The 25,205-nt window shown below is 44.8% G+C and overlaps 1 protein-coding gene across 1 annotated transcript; it reads left to right on the top strand.

Moving 5' to 3' along the window:
• The first annotated feature begins 476 nt into the window (after positions 1–476).
• Positions 477–17,663, top strand: kcnc4 (potassium voltage-gated channel, Shaw-related subfamily, member 4). Its single transcript, XM_077003756.1, has 5 exons — positions 477–667; positions 962–1,792; positions 13,719–14,652; positions 14,834–15,028; positions 17,535–17,663. Exons 2-5 carry the CDS (start codon positions 1,181–1,183, stop codon positions 17,600–17,602), a joined length of 1,809 nt encoding a protein of 602 aa, XP_076859871.1. The 5' UTR covers positions 477–667; positions 962–1,180; the 3' UTR covers positions 17,603–17,663.
• Positions 17,664–25,205: the final 7,542 nt, after the last annotated feature.

The following is a 25,205-nucleotide window of genomic DNA, read 5'->3' as shown; positions in this document are numbered from 1 at the left end:
GGTATTTGTTACATTTGTTTTTGAAATTTACTAATAGCACAAACATCAGTAAAACACTAGCCTACATATTGATATTTTTGATATTATTTTAGTAGCAGCATATGGGTCAAATATTCATGCTGTTTCATATTTATTACACAATTATATCATAATATTTACCAACCAAACTGTCTTTGGATTTGTAAACTCAATATTTAACAAAAATGGAGACAATAACCATGACTTTGCCTAGGTATTCTTGTAAATATATTATTTCAAAACTCTTATTATTATAAAAGTAGTTAAATGTAACTTTTCTTGTCAAACAAAATGTTAAAAGTCATAGCAGTTCATAAATTCGTTAGGCTTGTTATATTCAAATATGATCTTCTTCACAGTTTCGACACAGAAGTGAAAGAGTTAACTTGCCGTTGCCGGAGCTCAATCCATCCCCCTGGGATGTGGTCGCGTCGCCTGACTATGCTGAGGGAGGATACTTGAAGACATGCAACAGATCTTTCTCAACAAACTGACTTCGACACATCCTCCGGCACTTGGATTATGAACATTATGATTTTTTTTCATCACGTTTAGCTGGTCAATGCTCTGTTCCCCCCCACTGTGGTAACCATTGTACTTCTTCAAACTTTGACATATTTCTGGAGATTTCGCGATAATGCAAGCGCAGGTGAGAGCCCTTTATCATTTTTGTGAATTGTGAAGTTGGACCGAGGCTTTAACAGCAAGCCGTGGGACTTAACTGTTAAATGCATGACAAATCTCCAGCTTCCATGCAGCGACGTTTAGACTGCACTTCAAAATACATGACGGAGCCTTAGAGCTAAAGGTGTATGGACCTTTGGATCAACCGACTGAAATGAGACATTTACTCACCTCTGGTTTTGTTCTTATTTTGTCACTATATTTAGAAAACGGCGAAAAAACGCAAGTTTCCTCCCTTACCTAATTTTTTTTGCTACAGTTATATCGAGCATCAGGCGGAGTGGACGGATAACAGGTGGTTTGTCATGTCTCCAAGGCCTTAGCGACCGACGTTGCCCTGATGATACTATGTTGATCATAACGGAAACTCCTTCCAGTAGTTTTGCTTCCTCCTCCAGATGATACCTGCTATAAAACTACACAGGGATTTAAACATCAACTGAGGGAGTTACCACGGGTAGCCTCTCCATCTAAATCTATGATTAGCTCGGTGTGTGTTTCGTCTTATCGTGGGCGCAAGTCAGGCAACAAACCTCCGTCTAAAACATGTCTAAAGGAAGAGATGGCCAGGGGGGAAGATTCGGACAAAATCGTAATCAACGTTGGTGGTACCCGGCACGAAACCTACAAGAGCACCCTTAGGACCATACCGGGCACCCGCCTGGCCTGGCTGGCCGACCCAGAGACCCAGGTCAACCCAGGCGCAGAAACGGGACAGACCACCAACGAATTTTTTTTTGATCGACACCCTGGCATATTCGCATACGTGTTAAACTATTACAGAACTGGCAAGCTTCATTGCCCCGCCGACGTGTGCGGCCCGCTGTTTGAAGAGGAGCTTGCGTTTTGGGGCATCGATGAGACCGACGTGGAGCCCTGTTGCTGGATGACTTACCGCCAGCACCGGGACGCGGAGGAAGCGCTTGACATCTTCGAGCCGCCAGATCCCGAGGATACCGAGGATGACCGAGATCTCCCACGACGTTTTGGTATCGAGGACTGTCCTGACCGGTCTAGAGGCTGCTGTGAAGTTTGGCAACCAAAGATATGGGCTCTCTTCGAGGATCCTTACTCATCCCGTGCTGCCAGGGTAAGCCAGCGTCATTTTAATTGTAAGTCAAATGCAAACGAACATACGAAGTACCTGTTACGCACGTGAAGAGTCGCCATCAACAGGTGCTACGTTCCTGTAGTTTGGTCGAAAGTGCAACGTTATTAGGGACGTCATTTGTATAGCTTTTACAATGTAAACTTATACTTGGTTTTGAGCTTTGTTCGTAATAACCGCAAACGAAGTATCGGGGATTTGGTACCGCGGAAACCAATGGAAACATTTTCGGCACAGACTATTTACATTAGATGCACCTGCATCTCTTTCACAGTGGATGAAAAGCGGACACAGACGCACTCTCGTATGGTGCGCACAGAAGTCCTAATAATTACATTGTATAGAATTGAGCAACCTTAAAACAATTAGCAATTGACATTGCAAGGAAAAATTACAGAGTAATGCTTTCCAGTATGCTTTTATCATTAAATCAAAATGGCATGACTGTTTATCATGCTAATGGCAATACGCATGCGAGACAATATTTGCTTCTAAGTGGATACTGGTTAATGATTTCCTAAAACTAATAGGTTGGTTTATTCAACATTAGGTTATAACCACACCCAGAAATACATTTGCTTAAGATAGTTTCTTGAAATCTACCAAGTGCCACTTTATACTATAAAGTGATTATTTTCATGGAGAGGTTTAATTGAATATGAGATATTTTTACAGGTCGAACACATAAGTGCAGAAAATTAACCCCGGCCTGCCCTATCGATTAGTTCCTAAAAATTGTCCACTGACATCATCACAAAAATTAAAAAGTGAATGATACAATTAGTGAATGGTTCCTGCTGTGTTATCCACAGGGTAAAACCAGTGTTAATATATAGAAATAATATAACAGCCATTAAATTAGTTTCCACAGCACCAGTTGACTTTCAGTATCCATATGCCAGCAAAGGACAGCTGTTAGTGACAGAGAGAGAGAGAGAGAGAGAGAGAGAGAGAGAGAGAGAACAGAGCAAGAAAGCAGAGAAAGATGGAAGCAGTAATGTATGTCATTTCTCTGCACTGACACCTTGGGCTTATCAGATTGAGACAAGCCAGAGCTGTCACACACAGTGGCATCTCCATTGTGCTGTTGTATATCATTGAACATCTTGTGTTTACCAGCAAACTAAGTCACGTGATTAGCTGTAGTACAATTATTGATACATTAATATATGTAATGTACCTCTTGCAACACAGTTATACACTCACTCATTTATAAACAACAGCAGTCAACCCTTTGTCATTGTGTTAATGTATTCATGCTTCCTCTCTTAAATGAATTGTCCAGAAAGGATTATGAATGCAACTATGAGACCCAATCAGATGTCTTTATGAAACTATCTCATGTATTACTGTGACTGGTATTTTGGTCCCTGAACTCTACAACAGCTTTCCAGATATGTTAGCATGCTCTATTCTACACTTTCACCATTAATGAATACAGATTTCATGGCTGAATTTAATTGCAATGAACTGCATCTGGATTGTCCACCAAAGACAGATGCTTGGATGTAAACGCTTGAGTGTGAAAATGGGTTTTGGAAAATGTATCATTATATATAAAAAAATAACAATATATTTACATCTTTCTCTTGTTGACAAAGGATTGTTTGTACATTTTGTCCCTCAATTTAAAGTTACTCTATATTGCTCCTTTTGAAGGTTTTTTTTCCATAAACCAACTCACTTCTATCTCTCCAATTCTTCTACTAAACACACACACACACACACACACACACACACACACACACACACACACACACACACACACACACACACACACACACACACACACACACACACACACACACACACATCCTTACCTCTCTTTGTGTTTTCATTTACTTGGGCACTGTGGGAGTGGGCATGGCAGTGTACAATAGGATTAAGTCCTCTTGAAAAACAAGTCATCAGGACGGTGGTAGACAGAGCAGGTTTAGTCTATACCCGCAGCTCTCAACACATTCAGAAGACCACTGCAGTCTCTCAGTACTGTTGTGGAGCAGACGTGTGGCTTGGTCAATTCTGGGTACTTCACCTCCTGAGGTCTCTGGGCCTCTCCCATTCATTGTGCATTATAAGCCAGAGGGCTCATGTTTCCTGAATGGATGCTTCTCTGGTTGGCTAATGCTGTTAGGAATAGAATTTAGGAGGTTACTCGGTCTGTAAAACTGTAGCAAAAATAGGGGAGCAGGGTGGGTTGCAAAAAACATTAAGCATTTATTTTTTCAGTTGCATGTTAGACCAGGGTGCAAACCTGGCTGATTGTCCCTATAAATTTCATCCATACTCCGCACAGCTGGCCACTCAGACATCACTTGCTTGATCAGAGTTGTGTGTCCACAACTTACAGAGTGTACACATACCTTAAATGTGATTTAGAGATAAGAAAAATGCTTATGGTCAAAAACACACACTCACAACATGAACTGTGATGTCTGTTCTTTTTGTAATGGTCTGTGAGTCAGTAGGCAGCACATGAATCGGATCCACCTTGATAACAGGATCAGCAGCTTGAGAGGAGCGCCGCGCACTCGTCTCTGTGGTGCCGGTGTTGTTTTCATCCTACCTCATGATTACTGGGTTCACGGTGGGGCTCAGCAGTAATTAATCACCGCCTGGCTAATTGGATAAGGCGTGAGGGCCGTGCTATCGCCGGCTACGCTGGGCTCGCTCCTCAGACGCTGCGCTGAAAGCAGCCCGAACCAGGTGTCTGCGCACGACGCACCAGCGCCTTGAACGGCGGAGTGAACGGCCTGTTGCATTTCATCTCGTGTCATCAAAGCTCCTTTTATCTCTTATGTATCCAAATCCAAATTAACATGCGGGCTCGGCGTGCCCGTTCCGTGCTGCTTTTATGAAACTCGCTTGGTTATGTTTGCATCCCCTGCTGTTCTGATTATTGAATGTATTCGTCAGTGGCGGCCCCTGACAAATATCTCAGGGGGGGCAATTGTTGTGATGACATCCAAGGTGACCTCACAAACAATTTTAAACATGGAGAGGCCAGATTTACCTTTAATTAAATAAACTGAATCTTTCCCACTCAATTTCTGTATTCTCAGACAGCATTTTATTTTGGGTGTTGCATTTTAAAAATTTTTTTAAAATTTTTACTAATTACATTAATCACTTGTACTGAAATTTTGCTCGTCTCTCTTTAAAACCAGCAAAGTGATCAATAACCCTCTCATTAAAGTCAGGCATGTTCCTGACTTGTTCCTGTCTTTGACGTGCCCTTAAAGACTGTGGCAGATTTCAAGTGCTCCTCAAACACCTCATCCAGCGACGCCACTAAATCCACCAGGCCACGGAAAATCCCAGGGTTGTTGGAGCCCTCCGTTTCATCTCTGCCTCGCAGTGCCAATTCGAACACTCCACAAAATTTAACACAGTCAATAAGACGGGCCAGTATGTGGCGGTTCTTGCTCACCTCGTCGTTGTGCTTACGCACAGCTATCCTGTAGCCCTCGTCCAACTGCGCAGCAATATTTATCTTCCCGAAAGCTGAAAATTTCAGGCAGCTGTCCATATGTAGCTTCGACGTTTCATGTTTTTTCACCTTCTCTGAGAGATGATGCATGTCACTGACACCTGTAGTCGTCCATGCGATGTCTGTGCCAGTACCGCCATTTGGATGGAACAGAATGCAGGGATAGCAGAACAGGGCGCTCGCTACTTCACAGCCCGCTAGCCATGTTTTCCGTTCATACCAGTTAAGGGAAAAACCCCGGTTATATGTTTTTCCTCCCTTTGTAGACACTTGCTTTATGCTTAAATTTGGCCTCGGTGGCCCTAATTCCTTAGTTGCTAATTTGTCGTCATTGTTACGACGAGAGAATGGCACTTCTTTTAATGACACGATCGAGTTTTTCTGTGTTGAAGGAACGCTGTCCATGTTGAGCAGATTGCGAACTTCCGTAATTTCCCTACGTAACGTCTGACGTAAGCACGTTGGGGCGAGCCCTCCCGGAACCCATAGACATTGCATTGCAGCGCCTACACTTTGAAAAAAAAACTTTTAACATGAGAGTCTACGAGAGCAGTCGGGGCGATTTACAGTTAGACTCAAATCGCCCCAAAAAAGGCGGGACTACAGGGAACGTCATCGCTGATTGGACAATGGCATTCAGAGGCAAGAGACGCTGTCCAGTAGAGTACAGACATAGCTAGTGAAATACCGTGATAGAATGAGAGAAAAAAAAAACCTCCTTTTTATCCTGGTGGGGCGTCGCCCAATCGCCCTAATGAACAAGCCGCCACTGGTATTCGTATGTATGTTTGATTCCCCCGTTTCATCCCCAAGAAACACGCTAGCTCCGTGGCGATTTTTTTTGCAGTTGAACCACTGAACTACACCAAAATGTTTAATGCTGTGTAAGACAGGATTTGCAATGTGAGTGCGTTCTCTGGGCTGGGACACTTTCCTCATCTATAGTGCACAGTCCAAGTGCTTTTTGACACTCAGGAGAATAAGAAGCTAATGTAGATAGACACGTAGTAATGCACAGTTCACCCTAAGTCCATTTCTGGTCATTAACAGCCACTTAGGTTTCAAGAGAAAGCATTAGCGTTCAATTTCCTTGCATTATTCCCACTCTTTACCAGTTATACTGGTTACCAGTTACAGAGTGAGTGTGCTATGAAATCCATGGTCTTGCACCCACCTAACTGCTGCTGTCAAACTAACTCTGACTCTGGTCTGCTAGCTTCCCTAAGGGTCAGGCAGCTCATGGGGGATTGATCTTTTAGCATTTTTAGCTGCTTCTAAAAATCTTCCCTCAATACTTTCTCCCTCTTAATTAACTTCTATCTGAAAGTACTAAATACATTTAACTGAAATACTGTAAAAGGTGTAAAAACCCAAAGGTGTAAAAACCCAACTCTAAAAATAACTTTAAATATCTGTAAAAAGATTCCATTTGGAGTGTTTACAAAGGTCTGAGTGTCAAACATGAAGAAATGCTTGCAGTGTCTGTAGCATATAAATACCACAGGAATGTGTTGAGTCACATTTGTGTAGTTCTGGTGACATTTTTTCTTTGGTTCAAATTGAGAGCAGTCATGACTCAGCATTCAGTGTAGTGAATTTTCCTCCATGCACAATTCACCAGGTGCACGCTTGCCTTTGAACCAGGATGGGTTTTTTCACTTGGAGCATTTCTGTGAGCATAACTGTTCTTTTATTCTGAGCATGCCCACTACAGCAGCATCGTGCAAGACAGCTGGCTGCTATTCCAGGACATATACCAACATGCGGGGTTCACTTTCCAACAAAAACTTCCAACCTTGATCCACCTAGTCAAGGTTTTGTAAAGTATCCAAATTTTACTATACGTAATATTGGTACAACAATTATACAATAGTAGATCCATTCTTCCTTCATATTGCATCAACAGCTGCTGACAGCATCAGCATGAACGGACATCCAGCAGCAGGCCTTGGCTAGAGCCACAGTATGACAGAGACCAACTGCAACCACTGGCATAGATTCACACATAGACAGTGTTTAGAAAAACATAATTTTTTATTGTAAACTTAATGTCTTTGTAAGCCTCTGTGTGAAATATGATACAGTGACATCTTTCAGTTATTGTTATGTATGAGGAACCACACAGGTGCTGACGTTCCAAATGCAGGTTGACCAGGTCCTGAGGAGGACGGCATGGTATGGTTAGTTCTCCTCGGAGTCTTTTATGAGCACGATGATGGTGTCTTCTTTGAGTTCCAGGCTTTTTTTTTTCCGTTGTCGTTACCGAAGTGCTTTCGAAAAGTCTAGGCAGCTTGTCCCTTTTTGTTTAGTGCTGGGATTAATCATTTGCCGTTTAGATAAACCAAACGCTGAGGGCGTCTGCGCCGCCTTCCTGGTGGTAACTGAACCTGAAGATCTACAGCTGCTCTGTAAGCCCCGCCCACTTTCTTTTTGTTTGTTTGTTTTTGCATGCTGGTACTGGACATGATTGATTATTTAGCATATGATGAATTGTGATGACTTTTTTCTTACATACATGATCAGTAGTAAGTGCCTTCTATGGGATGCATTTCTTACTGAAGTGGAGTTGAGGGAGGTGAGGCAATAGGTCAATAATGAACAAAAGAGAATAATTACATCAAATAAATTTTCGGTGTGACCACTGTTTGCCTTAAAATTTGCACATTTAACACTTAATATGTCGGCTTTTGAGTCACTGTTAACTCAGTGAATTTAAGATGAAGACCTACCAATAAATGTATCCTAAGAAATGCTTAGCTCACGAATGTCTAGTTCAGAACATAACATAACACCAGTGAGTTAATAAATTTTCAGGTGCGATGTTCGTGTGACGCGCGGGCAGGGCGAAGGACGAGACACGGGAATCCTTGCTGACTGACGTCACGGTTACTTTTATTGACAAATAAGCGCATATAGCGCACGAAGAACAAAGATACATTCACACAACAACGTGTATCCTTAGACAACGACGAGCACAGGACACTGCGCGAGCGCACATTAAATAGACAAACCACATTAGCCCCATGTGATTACAAGACGATTCACAGGTGATACACATTATCACACGACATAGCCTTCACCACGGAATTCCACAGACGCAGACAAAGCACGTGGACCACGTATACACACGTCCAAAGGGGAGGGGCCGGGGTCCTCAACGTGACAGACGCCCCCTCCAAGGGCACTACCTGTCCCGGGGTGCCAACAGGACCGAGTGCCCCGAACCCACGACGATGGGCGGATCCGACGCGCTCAGTCCTGCGTCGGGGAGGTGACTGCCCTTGGCGAAGCGTCCGTCACGAATCGCCTAGCACACCCTCCCTGGGAAGACCGGGGAAAAAACGTTAGACACATTGAACGGCACGGTCACAAACACACAAACAGGCACGCTTACACACATGGACACAAACAGGAAGAGGGGGTTTGGTACACATACGGGTAGACTTACGAACACAGGCACACACACACACGAAACAGGCGCCAGGCTGCGCGCCAGGAGGAGAGCGATGAGGGGAGAGAGCCCGGGAGCTACTGGTGCGGCAGGTGCTGCGTTGGGCGGTCCTCCTCCTGCCCTTGCTGCGAACCCTCCACCGGGTGCAGCGCGGCTGGCCGACGCGCTGGGTGCAGCGCGGTTGGTAAACGCGCCTGGCGCAGCACGGTTGGTAAACGCGCCTGGCGCAGCACGTCTGACGGTCCCTCTGGAGTCGACCCTGGGCGCTTCCACTTCCATCTCCTCCGCCTCGCTGCCCCGGCTCCAGCTCATGGGCTGCTCCGGGCTGCCACCCCGGGAGCAGTCCATCTTCTCTCCTCCGGAACGGTCGGAGGACGAACTCCACCTCCCCTTCACCTTCCCCGCAGAACACTCAGAGGGGGGCGGACTGCCCTCTTCCTCTGAGTAAGGTTCGCTGTCCGTGCACTCTGAGATGCCCGAGTGCACAGACAGAGGGCGATCCTCCTCCTCGTGATCAGCGGGGTATGCAGAGTGCTCCGACGGAGGGTAATCTCCACCGTCGACCTCCTCCCCCTCTCCTACGGTGGAAGAGGAATCCACGGGTGGAGGGAGGTAGTCCTCTTCCTCTGACTCCTCCTCCTCGTAGTCGACTGTCGTGGCGTCGCTCCCCGACGGAGGGTAGGCCTCCTCCCCCTCCCCACCGTAGTCAACGGTGGAGGCGTCGCATAGCGACGGAGTGTAGCCGTCTTCCTCGTCTTCCTCCTCCTCCTCACCGTAGCCGATGGTGGGAGAGGGACACTCGGGCGGCGGATGGTCTTCCTCACCCTCCTCCTCCTCGGAATCAGCTTCCCCGAACTCGCCCTCTGGGGTTGAGGCGATGGCACCGATCACACAGGAGCCCACCCTCAGAGGCGAGAGGGCGCGGAGAGGAGAAGGGTGCCTCGATCGCCATGCCCTCACCGCCCCCTCGCAGGGCGATTCCGCCAGCTCGGGGTTGTCGCTCTCAACCTCCTGAGCCGTAGCCAGCTGGACCGCGCACACTGGTTCCTGCAACATCTGTTCCAACGTTGGCGTGGTTTCGCGGCGCGGTGGCGAGCAAGAGGCGCGGTGACGCCGCTTGCTGAGGCGCTGGCTCTTTTTGGGCCGAGTGGCATAGCCTGGCATCTTTCTGTGTCTCTCAGACGGCTCGTCGTTCTGTGACACGCGGGCAGGGCGAAGGATGAGACACGGGAATCCTTGCTGACTGACGTCACGGTTACTTTTATTGACAAATAAGCGCATACAGCGCACGAAGAACAAAGATACATTCACACAACAACGTGTATCCTTAGACAACGACGAGCACAGGACACTGCGCGAGCGCACATTAAATAGACAAACCACATTAGCCCCATGTGATTACGAAACGATTCACAGGTGATACACATTATCACACTACATAGCCTTCACCACGGAATTCCACAGACGCAGACAAAGCACGTGGACCACGTATACACACGCCCAAAGGGGAGGGGCCGGGGTCCTCAACGTGACAGTTCGTGCAGAAATCTAGAAGGTTTGTGTGTCACATGACCATAGTCTTCTTTATGTGTTATTATTTTGTTCAAACAACGTAATTGTAAATATGTTGAGTTATGGGGAGAATGAATGGATCTAGTATATTCAACTAGAGAATGGAAAGACTTAGCTGACTTCATTAAGTCATTCCTCATTCTGCCTCTGGGGTGGTTTGCATGGCTGGAAAATGACTATATTTGAAACTTGCTCAGCCTTTCCTCAGTCCCCTGTGGACTCATTTCTTTCCAGCAGGTGTGTCCAACAGGCCCATATCAATGAAACAACTACATGCAGATACATGTAGACACATGCAAATACATGCAGATGCATGCAGATACGTGCATAAATGTATTTTGTAAAGGTAAAACAATGTGTTGTATCAATGCAGTATACAGTGCACAGTGCATACTGAATAATTTCTGTAGGCAACACATCTTGGTTTGAAATTCTGAATAGTTAATAATGAATCAGACTGACATCTTTTTAATTAATGATGTGGAAAGGATTTGTATATATATATATATATATATATATATATATATATATATATAGAGAGAGAGAGAGAGAGAGAGAGAGAGAGAGAGGAGTGGATTTGTAATTGGAACAAAGATTTTTTGTTATAGTGGATTGCTTAGTGCTTATTGGAGTGAATCCTGGATTTACTGTATCCCTTGCACACCCATTCTAATATCAGACAGGAATGAAGTTGATGCTGTAAAATCATCGGAGGATTTCAACCCTGGTTTTGACTGGTATAAATGGTCATGGTTCACTAGGCATTTTATAAGACCTTCCTAAATATTGTGCTATTGAGTTATTCTAACAACTATCAACAGGGTTTTTTCCCTAAATGCTTTGAGTTCTGCAAGTATGACACAATCCAGTAGATACTCAATATTTAATTCTGCTCAGTGCTTTTAAATAAGTAATATTTTGCTTCAAATAGATTCTTCAAGAATGTTTCTGACAGGCTTGTTAATAGAACTGCATCCACAGAATGAGCAACAGGTGCATAACCTGTTGTATAATATTATCCCTGTGAGAGAAGAGTGCGGAAGTAGAGGGCTGGCAATAATGAACAGCTGGCAAGGGAGACAACATGTAGCCTTTAGCAGACACTTACAGCTGCACCCGTATACACACACACACACACACACACACACACACACACACACACACACACACTCTGTCTCTGTAGCCCACTGTCTCCTTTCTGGGCACTTCTCTGTCTGGATGTGTTGCCTAGTCGTGGTATTGATGACTGAGTAAGATTAGAAACAACTCAAGAGTGTTGACCTTGACCTTACTGTGTCTGTGCTGGTGTGTGCATGCTTGTGAGTTCATTTGAAGGAGCTTCTCTATTATACAAGCTGCTAATTCTTCCAGATATTCTGTCACTATACTTCTTTTCCTAGTAAAGCTATCATAGTATGACAGAACATATGATAGTACAAAATGGGATAAGACCCATGTAATTTTTAGACCAATGTCATTTTTATCTGATTCATTTTCAGGATGTTTCATTTATTCTTTAAGAGATATCATTTTGGCCAGAATTATCACAGTTGATATTATCACACCTATTATCACACCTATGGGTGTAACCGTATGAGAGAAATTTGAATCATAGGTTTATTATCCCATTCATCTTTCAAGACTGAATTTTGTTAATCTCCTACAAAAAATTGCAATTACAGTTGAAGAAATCTTGACAATTTGAGTGGATTCTGGAGTCTAAAACGAAATGCTTAACGCTAGTAGAATGTTTTCAGTGAGCTTTGCCCGTCTGTCTATTTAAACAGCTGCTGAGTGAGGATGAATGAAGGTGCAGGTATTGTGTTCCTGACAAGGTCAATAGCAGAAAGACGGACGCCATATTAGGCGTATCTGTTTCAACACAAATCCAGAATCTGCTCGAATCAAGGCTGTCTATAGTTAGCTTCTGCTAGCAGTGAAGGCTGCGAAAAGTCAACTGGGTTAAAGTACCTCTGTCACCAAGGTTTTCATTCAGCCGTGTGGGCCGCATCTACCATAGCACGTGTGTAAACATTAGCAGACATGATCACTCCACCATAGCATGTATGTCTCTTGTCTGTTGTGAAAGTCAAGCACTGCGCGGTCGTCAGGGTCACTTTGCTCTTCCTGCCCCCTCCCATCCTTGGTCTCGATTCGCCCATTCCATCTTCCTCTCTCTCCCCGCAAAATTCACTTAGTCGGTTGGAACTGTGGCTAACAGCATCATACAGAGAGCTAGCAATGGCAGGGCTAACCTGCTTAGAGATTTGTGCTGCGTGAATAATGAGTGTGCTGTTTCCTAAAGTCACCAGTTTTCTTGGTAGTGTTGGCTTGACAACGCCAACAACATTTCATTTGTTTACTCATCTTATTTGTGAATAGCTGTGGTTTTAAGCTTAAATTTGGCGCAGCAGTTATTGCAACAGACATTTTTGGAGTATAGTGTCATAGTTTTTAATGCCACAGTACAGTATATCTATGAAGCTTCATTTGATTCTTTTGTTGATTCTTGCTCACACTTTTGTTACTGTAGGGCCACCAAACACTGAATTATACATAACAATACTAAATACTGTTTTTGTAGGGGGTTTTTGTATTGATGAGTTGTCAAAAATCTTATGCTAGCAAAATAAAATCATTCAAATGTACTCTTATGTCAAATCAAACTTGAACTTTTGCAATAATAAAATAATTAAGTACTGAACATTTTATTGATGGCATAGAGATTTCTTGACAATATAACCCAACCATATCATTACACTCATTGAGAAAAGATTCACTCTGATTTCAGATGGTGTTCTATTTTTATTTCTGTTAGTTATCACTGTTTCTGTTGTGCTGGTATGAAAGCCCACCCACTGTGCCTGACAGAAATGAGGAGACCATAATTGTTTGAGCTAATGGAGAAATAATTTCACGCAGCATGTCTCAATGTGCGTTATTACGTGAGTTATTGCTTTGATTAGTGTAAATGAAGAGACAATTTTGTGAGAGCCGTTTCATTATTGTTGCTAAATGAATAGTTTTATGAGGTAAATTAAAAGCCATGCTTTGAATGGAGATGTATGAATTTCAGTATTAACAATAGTAAAATAGACATTACTATTCTCGCTCCCATGATTATTCTGTCATCGAGATACAGTGTTGAATTCAGATAATATATGGACATATAACTTTTATTATGTAGTATTTACATTACACATACCTTATATAACCTATATAACCTATATAGCCTATGAAAAATATGTATGGTTGGTCAGCTCATGCTCACATGTAAGCATTAGAATTTGACCCATTAAAAATGACTAAGCTTAAAATCATTATCAAAGGCATATGTTATATCTTTATCCCGATGTTATCATATTAGCTAAACATGATGGCTTTGTGTCTTGCAGATCATCGCCTTTGTGTCTCTTTTCTTCATCTTGGTCTCTATCACCAACTTCTGCCTCGAGACGCATGAAGCTTTCAATGAGCTCCAGAACCGCACCACCGTGACATCTGACGGCAACACCACGAAGGTGACGTTCACTCTGGAGGTGGTCACCAAGCCCGTGCTCACATTGGTGGAGGGCGTCTGTGTGGTGTGGTTCACCTTCGAGTTCCTGGTGCGCATCATTTGCTGCCCCAACAAGCTGCTCTTCGTCAAGAACATGCTGAACATCATTGACTTCGTGGCCATCCTGCCCTTCTACCTGGAGATGGGTCTGAGCGGGCTGTCCTCCAAAGCTGCCACCGACGTGCTCGGCTTCTTGCGTGTGGTCCGATTTGTGCGGATCCTGCGCATCTTCAAGCTGACGCGACATTTTGTGGGGTTGAGGGTGCTCGGCCACACTCTGCGTGCCAGTGTTAACGAATTCTGCCTCCTCATCATCTTCCTCGCCCTCGGCGTCCTCATCTTCGCCACCATGATCTACTACGCTGAGCGCATAGGTGCTGACCCGACCGACCCCAGCGGTAGCAACCACACTCATTTCAAAAACATTCCCATCAGCTTCTGGTGGGCTGTAGTTACTATGACAACGCTGGGTTATGGGGACATGTATCCTCAGACCTGGCTGGGCATGATGGTTGGTGCTCTTTGTGCGTTAGCTGGTGTGTTGACCATCGCCATGCCGGTCCCCGTTATTGTCAACAATTTCGGGATGTACTACTCTCTGGCCATGGCCAAGCAGAAGCTCCCCAGAAAGAAGAGGCACCACCCAAACCCAGACTTGGCACTGGACTCTGCCTCCTTTGGAAAGTCTGAGAGCAACTCGCACAGGAACAGCACGCAGAGTGACACATGCCCTCTTGCGGCTGAGGAGAGCATTGTGAGGAATCGGTCAGGTAAAAACACGGTCACCTCGGTTCCTGAAATGGAATGAAACACAATACCAATGGGCAACAGGAAATTCAGCTAAAACACATCTGTAGGAAAACTAATAAAGTGTGAAACTGAATTCACTGTAGTCACTGGCACTGACATCCATGTCCTTTTCTCCTTTGTTCTCCTTTGTTGTCACGTCAGACTCAAAACAGAATGGCGATGCCAATGCAGCCCTGGTGGAGGAGGAGGGCTGTAGCCTCACCCAGCCTCTCTCCCCCAGTGAGAGGTGGTCGCTCCGTCGCTCACGCAACCGGGATAAGGGCAAGAAAGAGGGCACGTGCTTCCTCCTGACCTCAGGGGACTTCTCCTGTACGGCCGATCCCACCATCCGCACAGGTACACCAGACACACCAGAGCCACAGATCAAGCTTCTAAAGTCATTTTCTGCCATTTTTTAGGCTTGAGAGGCTGTAGGCAAAAAAGAGTTTAAAGAGTTTAAAAGCAAAAGGAAAAGGTCAATCTGAACCAAATCCATTTAGGACTTTGCGACACTTAGCCGCATTATACTCTCAAAATGAGATTGATTCATGATTTATAGTGTGGTCAGATGCATAGCAAATGCAGGCTCTTGCTGCTAAGTGTTTCAGTTCAAACCATCAGTCTGCTATGTCAAAAAAAGGTAGAATGTGGGAGACTTTTTTCAGTTGCTTACCTTTCACCAAGGTTTCATCTCTCTGCAGTAGAACAGGTGCCATTTTTTCTCTCTCTTCGATTTTGTCAGCACTTCCACCTGGTCTCTTTGTTATTGCTCCAGACCAGATAACCTTGTTACTGTGTAAATGCAGTAAATGGAGCACTCTTCCTGTCCTGTCCAAAATCCTATTTCAAATCCTGCTTTTGGATTTGAGGGGGGAAAAAGCACAAAAAAACCCCCAAATCATTAAAACTGATCAAGAAAACATGGTGAACAATGGATTTAGCACTGTGCTGAAAAATACAGCATTGGGTCTGCTCATTTTTCATTCAAAAACCTGAACCCCAGCTTTCAGTATTCCACTGGTGCGGGGGTGGAGGGGGTAAACATACAAAACTATGCTGTGTGGAAGGTGCCTTCCAATAAATTTGTGCTCTGCATTTCCAGACTGCAGCAATTTAACGCTGATTAGGTGGCAATATCAGGAAAAAGCTTGAACACAAAACATCCAGTTCAACCAAAATCTGTCTTTAGTGAGAGCCTCAGTTTCCTTTTAGGCCTGAAATGCCTCTCAGCTCTGATAGGTTGTGGCCAGCCTGAATCTGCAAACAACATCAGCTGCTTGAGTAAATATCCTACCCCACCATATCTGAGCAAAATTGGAGGTTCCAGGTTCCGATGCTTGAAGGTTTTCAATCCAGTGCGTGAAGACCTTCGCATTCTTCTCCTTTTCAACAAACCGGAGAATGTAGAACGTAGATTTTCTTGTGCTGGTGTATTGGATGAGTGGTGACTGGAATTCCTTAGGGACTGGATGGGGACCCTAAAGGCTGATAAATGGCAGAAAGTCATTAACACATTTCTGTTTAAAACAAGAAACCAGTAATTGAGAATCACTCACCGAAACCAAGATATCAACTTACATATATCAGCATATATCTATATTAACTGTTCAAGCTTCACAATTTGTGCTTCAATAATTATCGACCATTGAGGGTGGACCATACAGTAGAGGACCTTTCCTTTCGAGTGGTGTGTTTTCTTGAGATTGTCCCCCATTACAGGCTTAATGGTGTCTTATCCCACTATACCAAGGCTGTGTGCTGGCTAATCCCCATTCACAGATATACGCAAAGGTGAACAACCTGCTCAGACACACCGCAACGGTTGAGAAGCCATGCAATTTGGCGATGAGACAGATGCATTCTGGGAGTCATAAGGAGGCTGGTTGGTGGTGAGACTGGCAGCTGTGGCCTTGTCAGAAGATGAGCTGTGATTAGTAACACTGACTCCATGATAGCAGCTCTTGTTGCTGCTCTGTGCTTAGAAAGATGTGCTGATCTGTGCTGGTCTACCAGTCATAAGGACCCAATATGTCCAAGGCATGTTGGAAACTTATATTCACACATTTACACGTTTTGTAACATAATAGATTCTTTCTTATGTCGGAGGAACGTTGAATTGGATTTCAAGGAAATGTTCGTTAATGGAGCTTGTGAGATTTGATGAGCGCAACCTTTTTGGTAGTGAAAAATAGTGAAAGCATAGTGAAAAAGACTATACCACCCTATCCAGATCTTCCACCAGATCCTGCAGAAATTTGCTCCCCTACAAAAAAACAACCCCCCCCACCCCCCTACAAAGAAAAAAAAACCCAGAAGCGATGAAATGATGAAGCTCCAGTATGACACAGCCATGGCAGAGATTTGCTATTCACCCATCGACTGCCCGTCTGATTTGCATGGCAGCTGGTTTTGGGCTGCCTCTGTTCTGATGGGTGTGCAATGGTGTGGCAGAGATGTCAGCCTCCTGTGAAACACAGCAGCGGCAGGCGAGACAAAAGTTCTGGACACGTCGCCGGTCCCAAGTGAGAGCTCCGCTTTAATTGCTGCTAATAGGTTTTTGTGAGCCTCATGCATGAGCCTCATGGCATCCCAGCTGTGTGTATTTCAAGAGCCTGCGTGGTGTCTACAAGGGCCAGAGGTGGTCTGGCTTAAATCAGCCATGCAGCGCAGTACAGGGTTGTGCCTCTGTGTACATTACTATATAAATGCATCGGGGGTTGGTAGGTGGTACAGAACCACTCCATTTGACAAACACAATCTTGCTGTGTTCTCCAGTGCTCCTGTGTAAAATTGTGTGTGTGTGTGTGTGTGTGTGTGCTGATACTGTCTCTCCTCTTTCACCTGTTCCATTTCTTGGTTGCAGAGAGCTGCAAAGATGCCCTTACAGTCGCAGCCAGCTATAGCCAGCCTGAAGTGACGACCCTGACCTGAAGAGGCCCACACGGGGATGATGGGATATGCGGTCAAGAGGGTGACATCATGGCCAGTGTTGGGGGGGGGGGGGGGGGGGGGGGTGTTTGGTGTGCCTGTGTGTGTGTGTGTATGTGTGTGCGTGTGTGTGTGTGCCTCTGTGAGGGGGTGTCACATTCTCATCTAGCAGTCACACACAAAATAAACCCAAATCCCTTTCCCCTAAAGGTAGTATATGTAATGCTTTCAGTGTCATAGTCCCATACACACCTGTCTGTCATCAGGTTTCTCAGCATGTCTTTGCATCACCTAGCTCTGTATATGTAACCTTGGTCAACATGTAACATCGATAAACTTAATGTGTAGGGCACATCAGAACCTGAGTGTACCATATTCATCGTCTTACCTGAAGTGACATCTCAGAATGTCACTAACGCTTTGTTGTGGAAGCCAATATTTTTCTTTGGTCTGCCTGAAGTCTCAACCTGTCACACATTTGCGAGTGGTAGCAATATTGGATGTTGGAGTAGTGTTTTCTAAAAACTAATGCAAACTCGTGAGAATGGAGTATAGTGGATTATAACAGAACCTGTGTTTGATAATTATTTTGTGGAGTCACATGCTCGTATTGGATCAGTCCAGAACTGTGGACCATCACTCTCCTTATGATACAAACTAGGAGGCCCAGCTTTGTTTTGACTAAAGCATAACAGTGTGAGCGGGTCTGGGTCTGATCAACATCACAGCAGAGCCGTGCCACGTCTGGAACTAAAGAAGGTGCTTCTAAGAAGCCTTTTGTTTTTAGGAAAATCCTTTCAGACAACTGCTTTGAAAAACCATTTTCACAAAGGGTTTATTTATTTTTATTTTTTTTCGAAGAACCACGTGAAAGGGTTCATTTTAGAGGTTAAAAGGGGTCTTTGATGCACCTTTGTTATGTGTAGAATGTGTTTGCAGGCCGATTTTCATGGACACAAATCAAATGTGAGTTTATCATAAAACTCAAAAACCAGTGAGTTTATCATAAAAACTTCCTTGCCATTTACACTGACCATTGTTAAGGACACTGGTTAAAAGGGGACCAAGCATCAGTAAAGTGTGTGTTACCTAAGTGGACTACTTAAACCTCCTTAATGGCTATACATGTTATGATCTGTCCCAGTTGTGCCTGTAATGTAACAGAGAAAAAAAAAATACACAACTGTCCATTGTTCTCTGTGATTGAAACGTCCTTCACATTTGGACACATGGACAGATGGATGTAGAATATTGTCTCTCATGCAAGTGGGAGTTAGTTTTTCTGTTTCAGGTTTTTTAATTTCAGTATATAGTCTACCATAGTTGCCTTATGTTTAAGAAACACACAGAACGTTGACTTATCATACAACCCCACATTTAAATTAGAAAGTGTAATTTGTATATAAAGACATATGTAGCACATTATTGTAGGTCATTGCACATTATGTTAGGCCATATTATAGAGATAGCATAATCTTGCCACAAGTTTATCTGCTATTACAGTACTATGAAATCAACAGAGATTATTTTTTCTATTGTATTTACTTTTTTTGCTGCCTCTCCCAAACATCTGTGTGTGTATCAGGGAAGACAATACATAAATGAAAGTTTCCTCATATAGGATTGTATGGTACAGTACAGTAACTGTTAATGAAAGTGTATGATGTTTGTCTATGGTGATGCTGTTAATATATTATATCATATAGGCATGTGTTTCTATGCACCTCTGCAGAAAGACAAATTAAATAAAATATTCCCAGTACTGAAAGATGGAGTGTTGTTCTTAATCCAGATTCTTCACTGGACCTCCTCATGAATCTCTCATGTAGCTCCTCCTCCCGCGTGTCGCTGCACCATGGTGACAGTGTGTATTTTGGTGTGTTGCCGTGGTTTGGACGTGTAAAATGAGAGCAATGCCAAATCCTCCCTCTGTCTGCCTGCCTGTCGACCTCGGCTAAACGTGGTGGAATACACACGTCACCATGGTGATCAGCACCGATAAGCCCTTCTAATTATTGTCGAGTTCTCGCACTCCCTCCTTCTTTCTCCGTCTCCCTCCCTTCTTTTGGCTTTCTTTCTCTCTTCTCTCTCTCTCTCTCCTCCCATCCCTCATTGCTTTGCCTGAGTCTTATTTATCATTCTGTCATATTTAGAGACTGATGCTAGTGAGATGCATTCCATGAATATTTAGGAACACTGTCACATTTAACAGCAATTCAAATTAAGCAAACCGAAGCTATAGCATTCAGTATACTCTAGTTATTAAATTGCTTTATTCTGTTCTTCAAAGTAATATTTGCAAATAATGCACTAACAGAAGAGAGAACAGAAGATCCACACTATCGGTGTACAGAGTAAGTGCGCTTTCACCATGCCACCATCATTGTTCCAAAGCATATTACACTAATTCACAGTGCAGCTACATTGTTTCAGAGTTTGTGTAAACTGTTACTGATGACATTTGCTAGTCATCAGGTATGTTGTTCCAATTACCTAAAGTCTGCATCATTTGGGATATTTTCCCTCAGTACACACTCTGCTAATAACATGGCATTTGTAATTTTCCCATGATTCACCAGATATGTGACAGCATAACTGATCCATTTTAGTCCACCCTACCCCAAAAAGTTTACATAGAAAAGGGCTTTCTGCTTTAGAGCAATGTCGTAATATTTGTAAGGAACATCGGCTGTCATCCCCTCACCCGTTCATCAGCTGTCATCCCCTCACCCGTTCATCAGCTGTCATCCTCTCACCAGTTCATCAGCTGTCATCCTCTCACCCGTTCATCAGCTGTCATCCTCTCACCCGTTCATCAGCTGTCATTCCCTCACCCTTTCATCAGCTGTCATTCCCTCACCAGTTCATCAGCTGTCATCCTCTCACCCGTTCATCAGCTGTCATTCCCTCACCAGTTCATCAGCTGTCATCCCCTCACCAGTTCATCAGCTGTCATCCTCTCACCCGTTCATCAGCTGTCATCCCCTCACCCGTTCATCAGCTGTCATCCTCTCACCCATTCATCAGCTGTCATTCCCTCACCAGTTCATCAGCTGTCATCCTCTCACCAGTTCATCAGCTGTCATCCTCTCACCCGTTCATCAGCTGTCATCCTCTCACCCGTTCATCAGCTGTCATTCCCTCACCCTTTCATCAGCTGTCATTCCCTCACCCGTTCATCAGCTGTCATCCTCTCACCAGTTCATCAGCTGTCATCCCCTCACCCGTTCATCAGCTGTCATCCCCTCACCCGTTCATCAGCTGTCATTCCCTCACCAGTTCATCAGCTGTCATCCTCTCACCCGTTCATCAGCTGTCATCCCCTCACCAGTTCATCAGCTGTCATCCCCTCACCAGTTCATCAGCTGTCATTCCCTCACCAGTTCATCAGCTGTCATCCTCTCACCCGTTCATCAGCTGTCATCCCCTCACCAGTTCATCAGCTGTCATCCCCTCACCAGTTCATCAGCTGTCATCCTCTCACCAGTTCATCAGCTGTCATCCCCTCACCCGTTCATCAGCTGTCATCCTCTCACCCGTTCATCAGCTGTCATTCCCTCACCCTTTCATCAGCTGTCATTCCCTCACCCGTTCATCAGCTGTCAGCCTCTCACCAGTTCATCAGCTGTCATCCCCTCACCCGTTCATCAGCTGTCATCCCCTCACCCGTTCATCAGCTGTCATTCCCTCACCAGTTCATCAGCTGTCATCCTCTCACCCGTTCATCAGCTGTCATCCCCTCACCCGTTCATCAGCTGTCATTCCCTCACCAGTTCATCAGCTGTCATCCTCTCACCCGTTCATCAGCTGTCATTCCCTCACCAGTTCATCAGCTGTCATCCCCTCACCCGTTCATCAGCTGTCATCCCCTCACCCGTTCATCAGCTGTCATCCTCTCACCCGTTCATCAGCTGTCATTCCCTCACCAGTTCATCAGCTGTCATCCTCTCACCAGTTCATCAGCTGTCATCCTCTCACCAGTTCATCAGCTGTCATCCCCTCACCCGTTCATCAGCTGTCATCCCCTCACCCGTTCATCAGCTGTCATCCTCTCACCAGTTCATCAGCTGTCATCCCCTCACCCGTTCATCAGCTGTCATTCCCTCACCCGTTCATCAGCTGTCATCCTCTCACCAGTTCATCAGCTGTCATCCCCTCACCCGTTCATCAGCTGTCATCCTCTCACCCGTTCATCAGCTGTCATCCCCTCACCCGTTCATCAGCTGTCATCCTCTCACCCGTTCATCAGCTGTCATTCCCTCACCAGTTCATCAGCTGTCATCCTCTCACCAGTTCATCAGCTGTCATCCTCTCACCAGTTCATCAGCTGTCATCCTCTCACCCGTTCATCAGCTGTCATCCTCTCACCAGTTCATCAGCTGTCATCCCCTCACCCATTCATCAGCTGTCATTCCCTCACCCGTTCATCAGCTGTCATTCCCTCACCAGTTCATCAGCTGTCATCCTCTCACCCGTTCATCAGCTGTCATCCCCTCACCCGTTCATCAGCTGTCATTCCCTCACCAGTTCATCAGCTGTCATCCTCTCACCAGTTCATCAGCTGTCATCCCCTCACCCATTCATCAGCTGTCATTCCCTCACCCGTTCATCAGCTGTCATCCCCTCACCCGTTCATCAGCTGTCATCCTCTCACCCGTTCATCAGCTGTCATCCCCTCACCCGTTCATCAGCTGTCATCCTCTCACCCGTTCATCAGCTGTCATTCCCTCACCAGTTCATCAGCTGTCATCCCCTCACCCGTTCATCAGCTGTCATCCCCTCACCCGTTCATCAGCTGTCATTCCCTCACCCGATTCATTTTGGTGTGCCCTCGCTGAACCATTGTTTATTTTCTACCCCACAAAACTAGTTGTCATGGCAATGATGAACACGGTTGCCATGGGGAGATGCTCATCTTCTGCTCTGGCCAGGTCGCAAAAGTGGCCAACTGGAATAAAAAAGGAATATTATGTTGTGAAAAGGTGGGTAGATGTTCGTTACCTGAGGAGAGAATGGTGGAACGCTGCTGCAGCCGAGAGGGCGGGGCCACTCAGGCAGAAGACCTGGATCAGCACCTGTTCCTGAGTTCCAAACTACAGATGGGCCTTCTCTACCTCATCCTTCTCTCCTCCGTCTGCTAGGAGGGAATGAAGCAATTATCTTCATTTAAATACACGCCGTTATCTCAACACTTCTTTTGAGGCTGTACCATAAAGATTTATTGGTTATTGGATAGTTATGAGCTTGGCTGAGCTGTTTGTTGGTAAATATTGACATGACGGACAGTGAGTGCTGGTTATTCTCTTACCCTTAGCCTATTTATAATGCTAATCAACTACAAACATGCATACACAAACACCCACCCACCTACACACACACACACACACACGCACACACACACACACACACACCCCACACCCACAACACACACACACACCCCACACCCACACACCCCCCAACACACACACACACACACACACACACACACACTCCCCAACACACACACACACACACACACACACACACACACACACACACTCCATGTGGCGCAAAGGAGTTGTCATGGTAACTGTGCTCTGAGGCGTCTTTTTTCCCCACTCCATTCCTTCTACCACTTTTCCCTCATCCACACACAGTTATAAACGATGACTCTGGCCACCATCCTCAAGAGTCATGTGGAGTCAGCCATCTTCTCCCACCTGCCTCTTCAGTCGACATGTCTCACTTCTTGTTTCAGAAGGAAGATAAGTTCTTTGAACCCCCCTCCCCTATAACTCCATATACTGGCTTATACTTTATACCAGTTTTGTATCATCCTGATTCCTTTTGAAGAAAGACTCCTGTTTTTAGGAGAATAGCACATAAAGACAAATGGCAGACGGTGTCCTGAGTTTGTTTGCTGATTTTGTCTTTTGGGTGTAAATAACTGTGAATAACTGAACCTCATTGATTATATGCAGTGCCAGTAACGAGGATGATGGTGATGAAACATTAGGCAAATGAGAACCTGTTTGTAATTGGTGATGGATGTCAGAAAGGCATAACCCTTGTAGATGTGTTCGGTGCTGCAGGGGGATCCCCTCTGTCGACACTTTAGCAGAGCTAAAATACTGGAGTTACTTTTTTAAAATTCCCTAGAATTGCACTGAATGTGAGAGTGTTCCTGACTGTGGACACCCCATGGCAATGCTGTGTGTGTGTGTGTGTGTGTGTGTGTGTGTGTGTGTGTGTGTGTGTGTGTGTGTGTGTGTGTGTGTGTGTGTGTGTGTGTGTGTGTGTGCGTGCGTGCGTGCGTGCGTGCGTGCGTGCGTGTGTGTGTGTGTGTGCAAAATGAAATAATATGAATTAGAGATGTGCGTAAGGCAACTGTGTCCAGGCTGATCTCACAGCTCTTCACGTCTGCAGCCGAATGTTCAGTTTTAGGTAAATAAACAAATGTGTTCCATATGTTCTTATGTTTATTCCTTGCTGCTTGTGTGTGTGTGCATGATGATACATTATATTCCTCATTACGTTTCCAACGGAAAATGTTTCAGCAAGATATTCAAGTTAAAAAGTAGTATTAGCCACAATTTCATAATATCTGCTACATGTGATTAACATTAATAAGTGATGATCACATGAATTATATTATGTTTTATTATGTTGGGAAAGAAAATCTATTTCTGTGGCAGCTATTGACAACATTGTGTCTTTCTGTGCATGCACCTATGCATTATGAAATGTCACCTACAGATCCAACTGCGTTACGTTTCTACTGGTGCCAGATTTGGCAGAGAAGGCCTGTTCACTGCTGCCATTGACAGCACACGAGCCAATTACCTTGGCTGAAGGCCCAGGTACAACAGAGATACAACAGATGAAAGCCAAACCCGGGACAATATGGAAATGTGCATGCAAGGGCCCTCGTATACCCATAAAAAATTGAGCAAAGCACAAAATAATGACCCCCATTTGGGTGGAGAAATGTGCAGGTGTGGCTGGATGTTAGATGACGCGTGCCTGCCAAAAAGAGGCAGGACTCATGTGGCTTGCAGGCTCTGCTGTGATCCCGTCTGTTTTGCAGGTGAGGGGCTTCTGTCAAATGTTATGCGTGTCAGACACGGCATCAAGGGTTGCGAGCCACATTCTTTTAATAACTCGACAACAGAAATCCAAACCCATGAGGCACGGTGTGCGTTGGCTGTTGTCTGGACAGCACTCTCCATACACACTGTATGCACACATGCATGTCGTCATCATCATCGTGTTGCACCATGGGAAAAGAGATAATGAGTCGTGCGCGTCTTCCTCATTCAGTCTAAGTGTTGAAGGCCTACGGAACTGCCGGTTCTTTTGTTCCTTTGCACTACTGGCTGGTGTCTTTAGCACAGTCAGCTCCATTATAGGAACATCTGGCACAAACCACAAATTCCTTTGTCTCTCTATTCTAAAAAAGGAAGAAAAACCACAGATTTAATTCTGATTTGTGTCGGAATGACCAAATTGAGACAAAAAATATGAAAACACCGGTTCCAGGGAAATGAAAGTCATTTTGGATGTTCAACCTCAGTCCAAGTTCTCCATGTTGCATGCATTCTTTGCTGGAAGCTTGACCTTTAAAGAC

The sequence above is a fragment of the Brachyhypopomus gauderio genome, chromosome 4, assembly GCF_052324685.1.
Source record: "Brachyhypopomus gauderio isolate BG-103 chromosome 4, BGAUD_0.2, whole genome shotgun sequence".
Taxonomy (NCBI): domain Eukaryota; kingdom Metazoa; phylum Chordata; class Actinopteri; order Gymnotiformes; family Hypopomidae; genus Brachyhypopomus; species Brachyhypopomus gauderio.
Note: the sequence above shows the minus strand (reverse complement) of the source record. Positions and strands in the feature narration are given on the sequence as shown.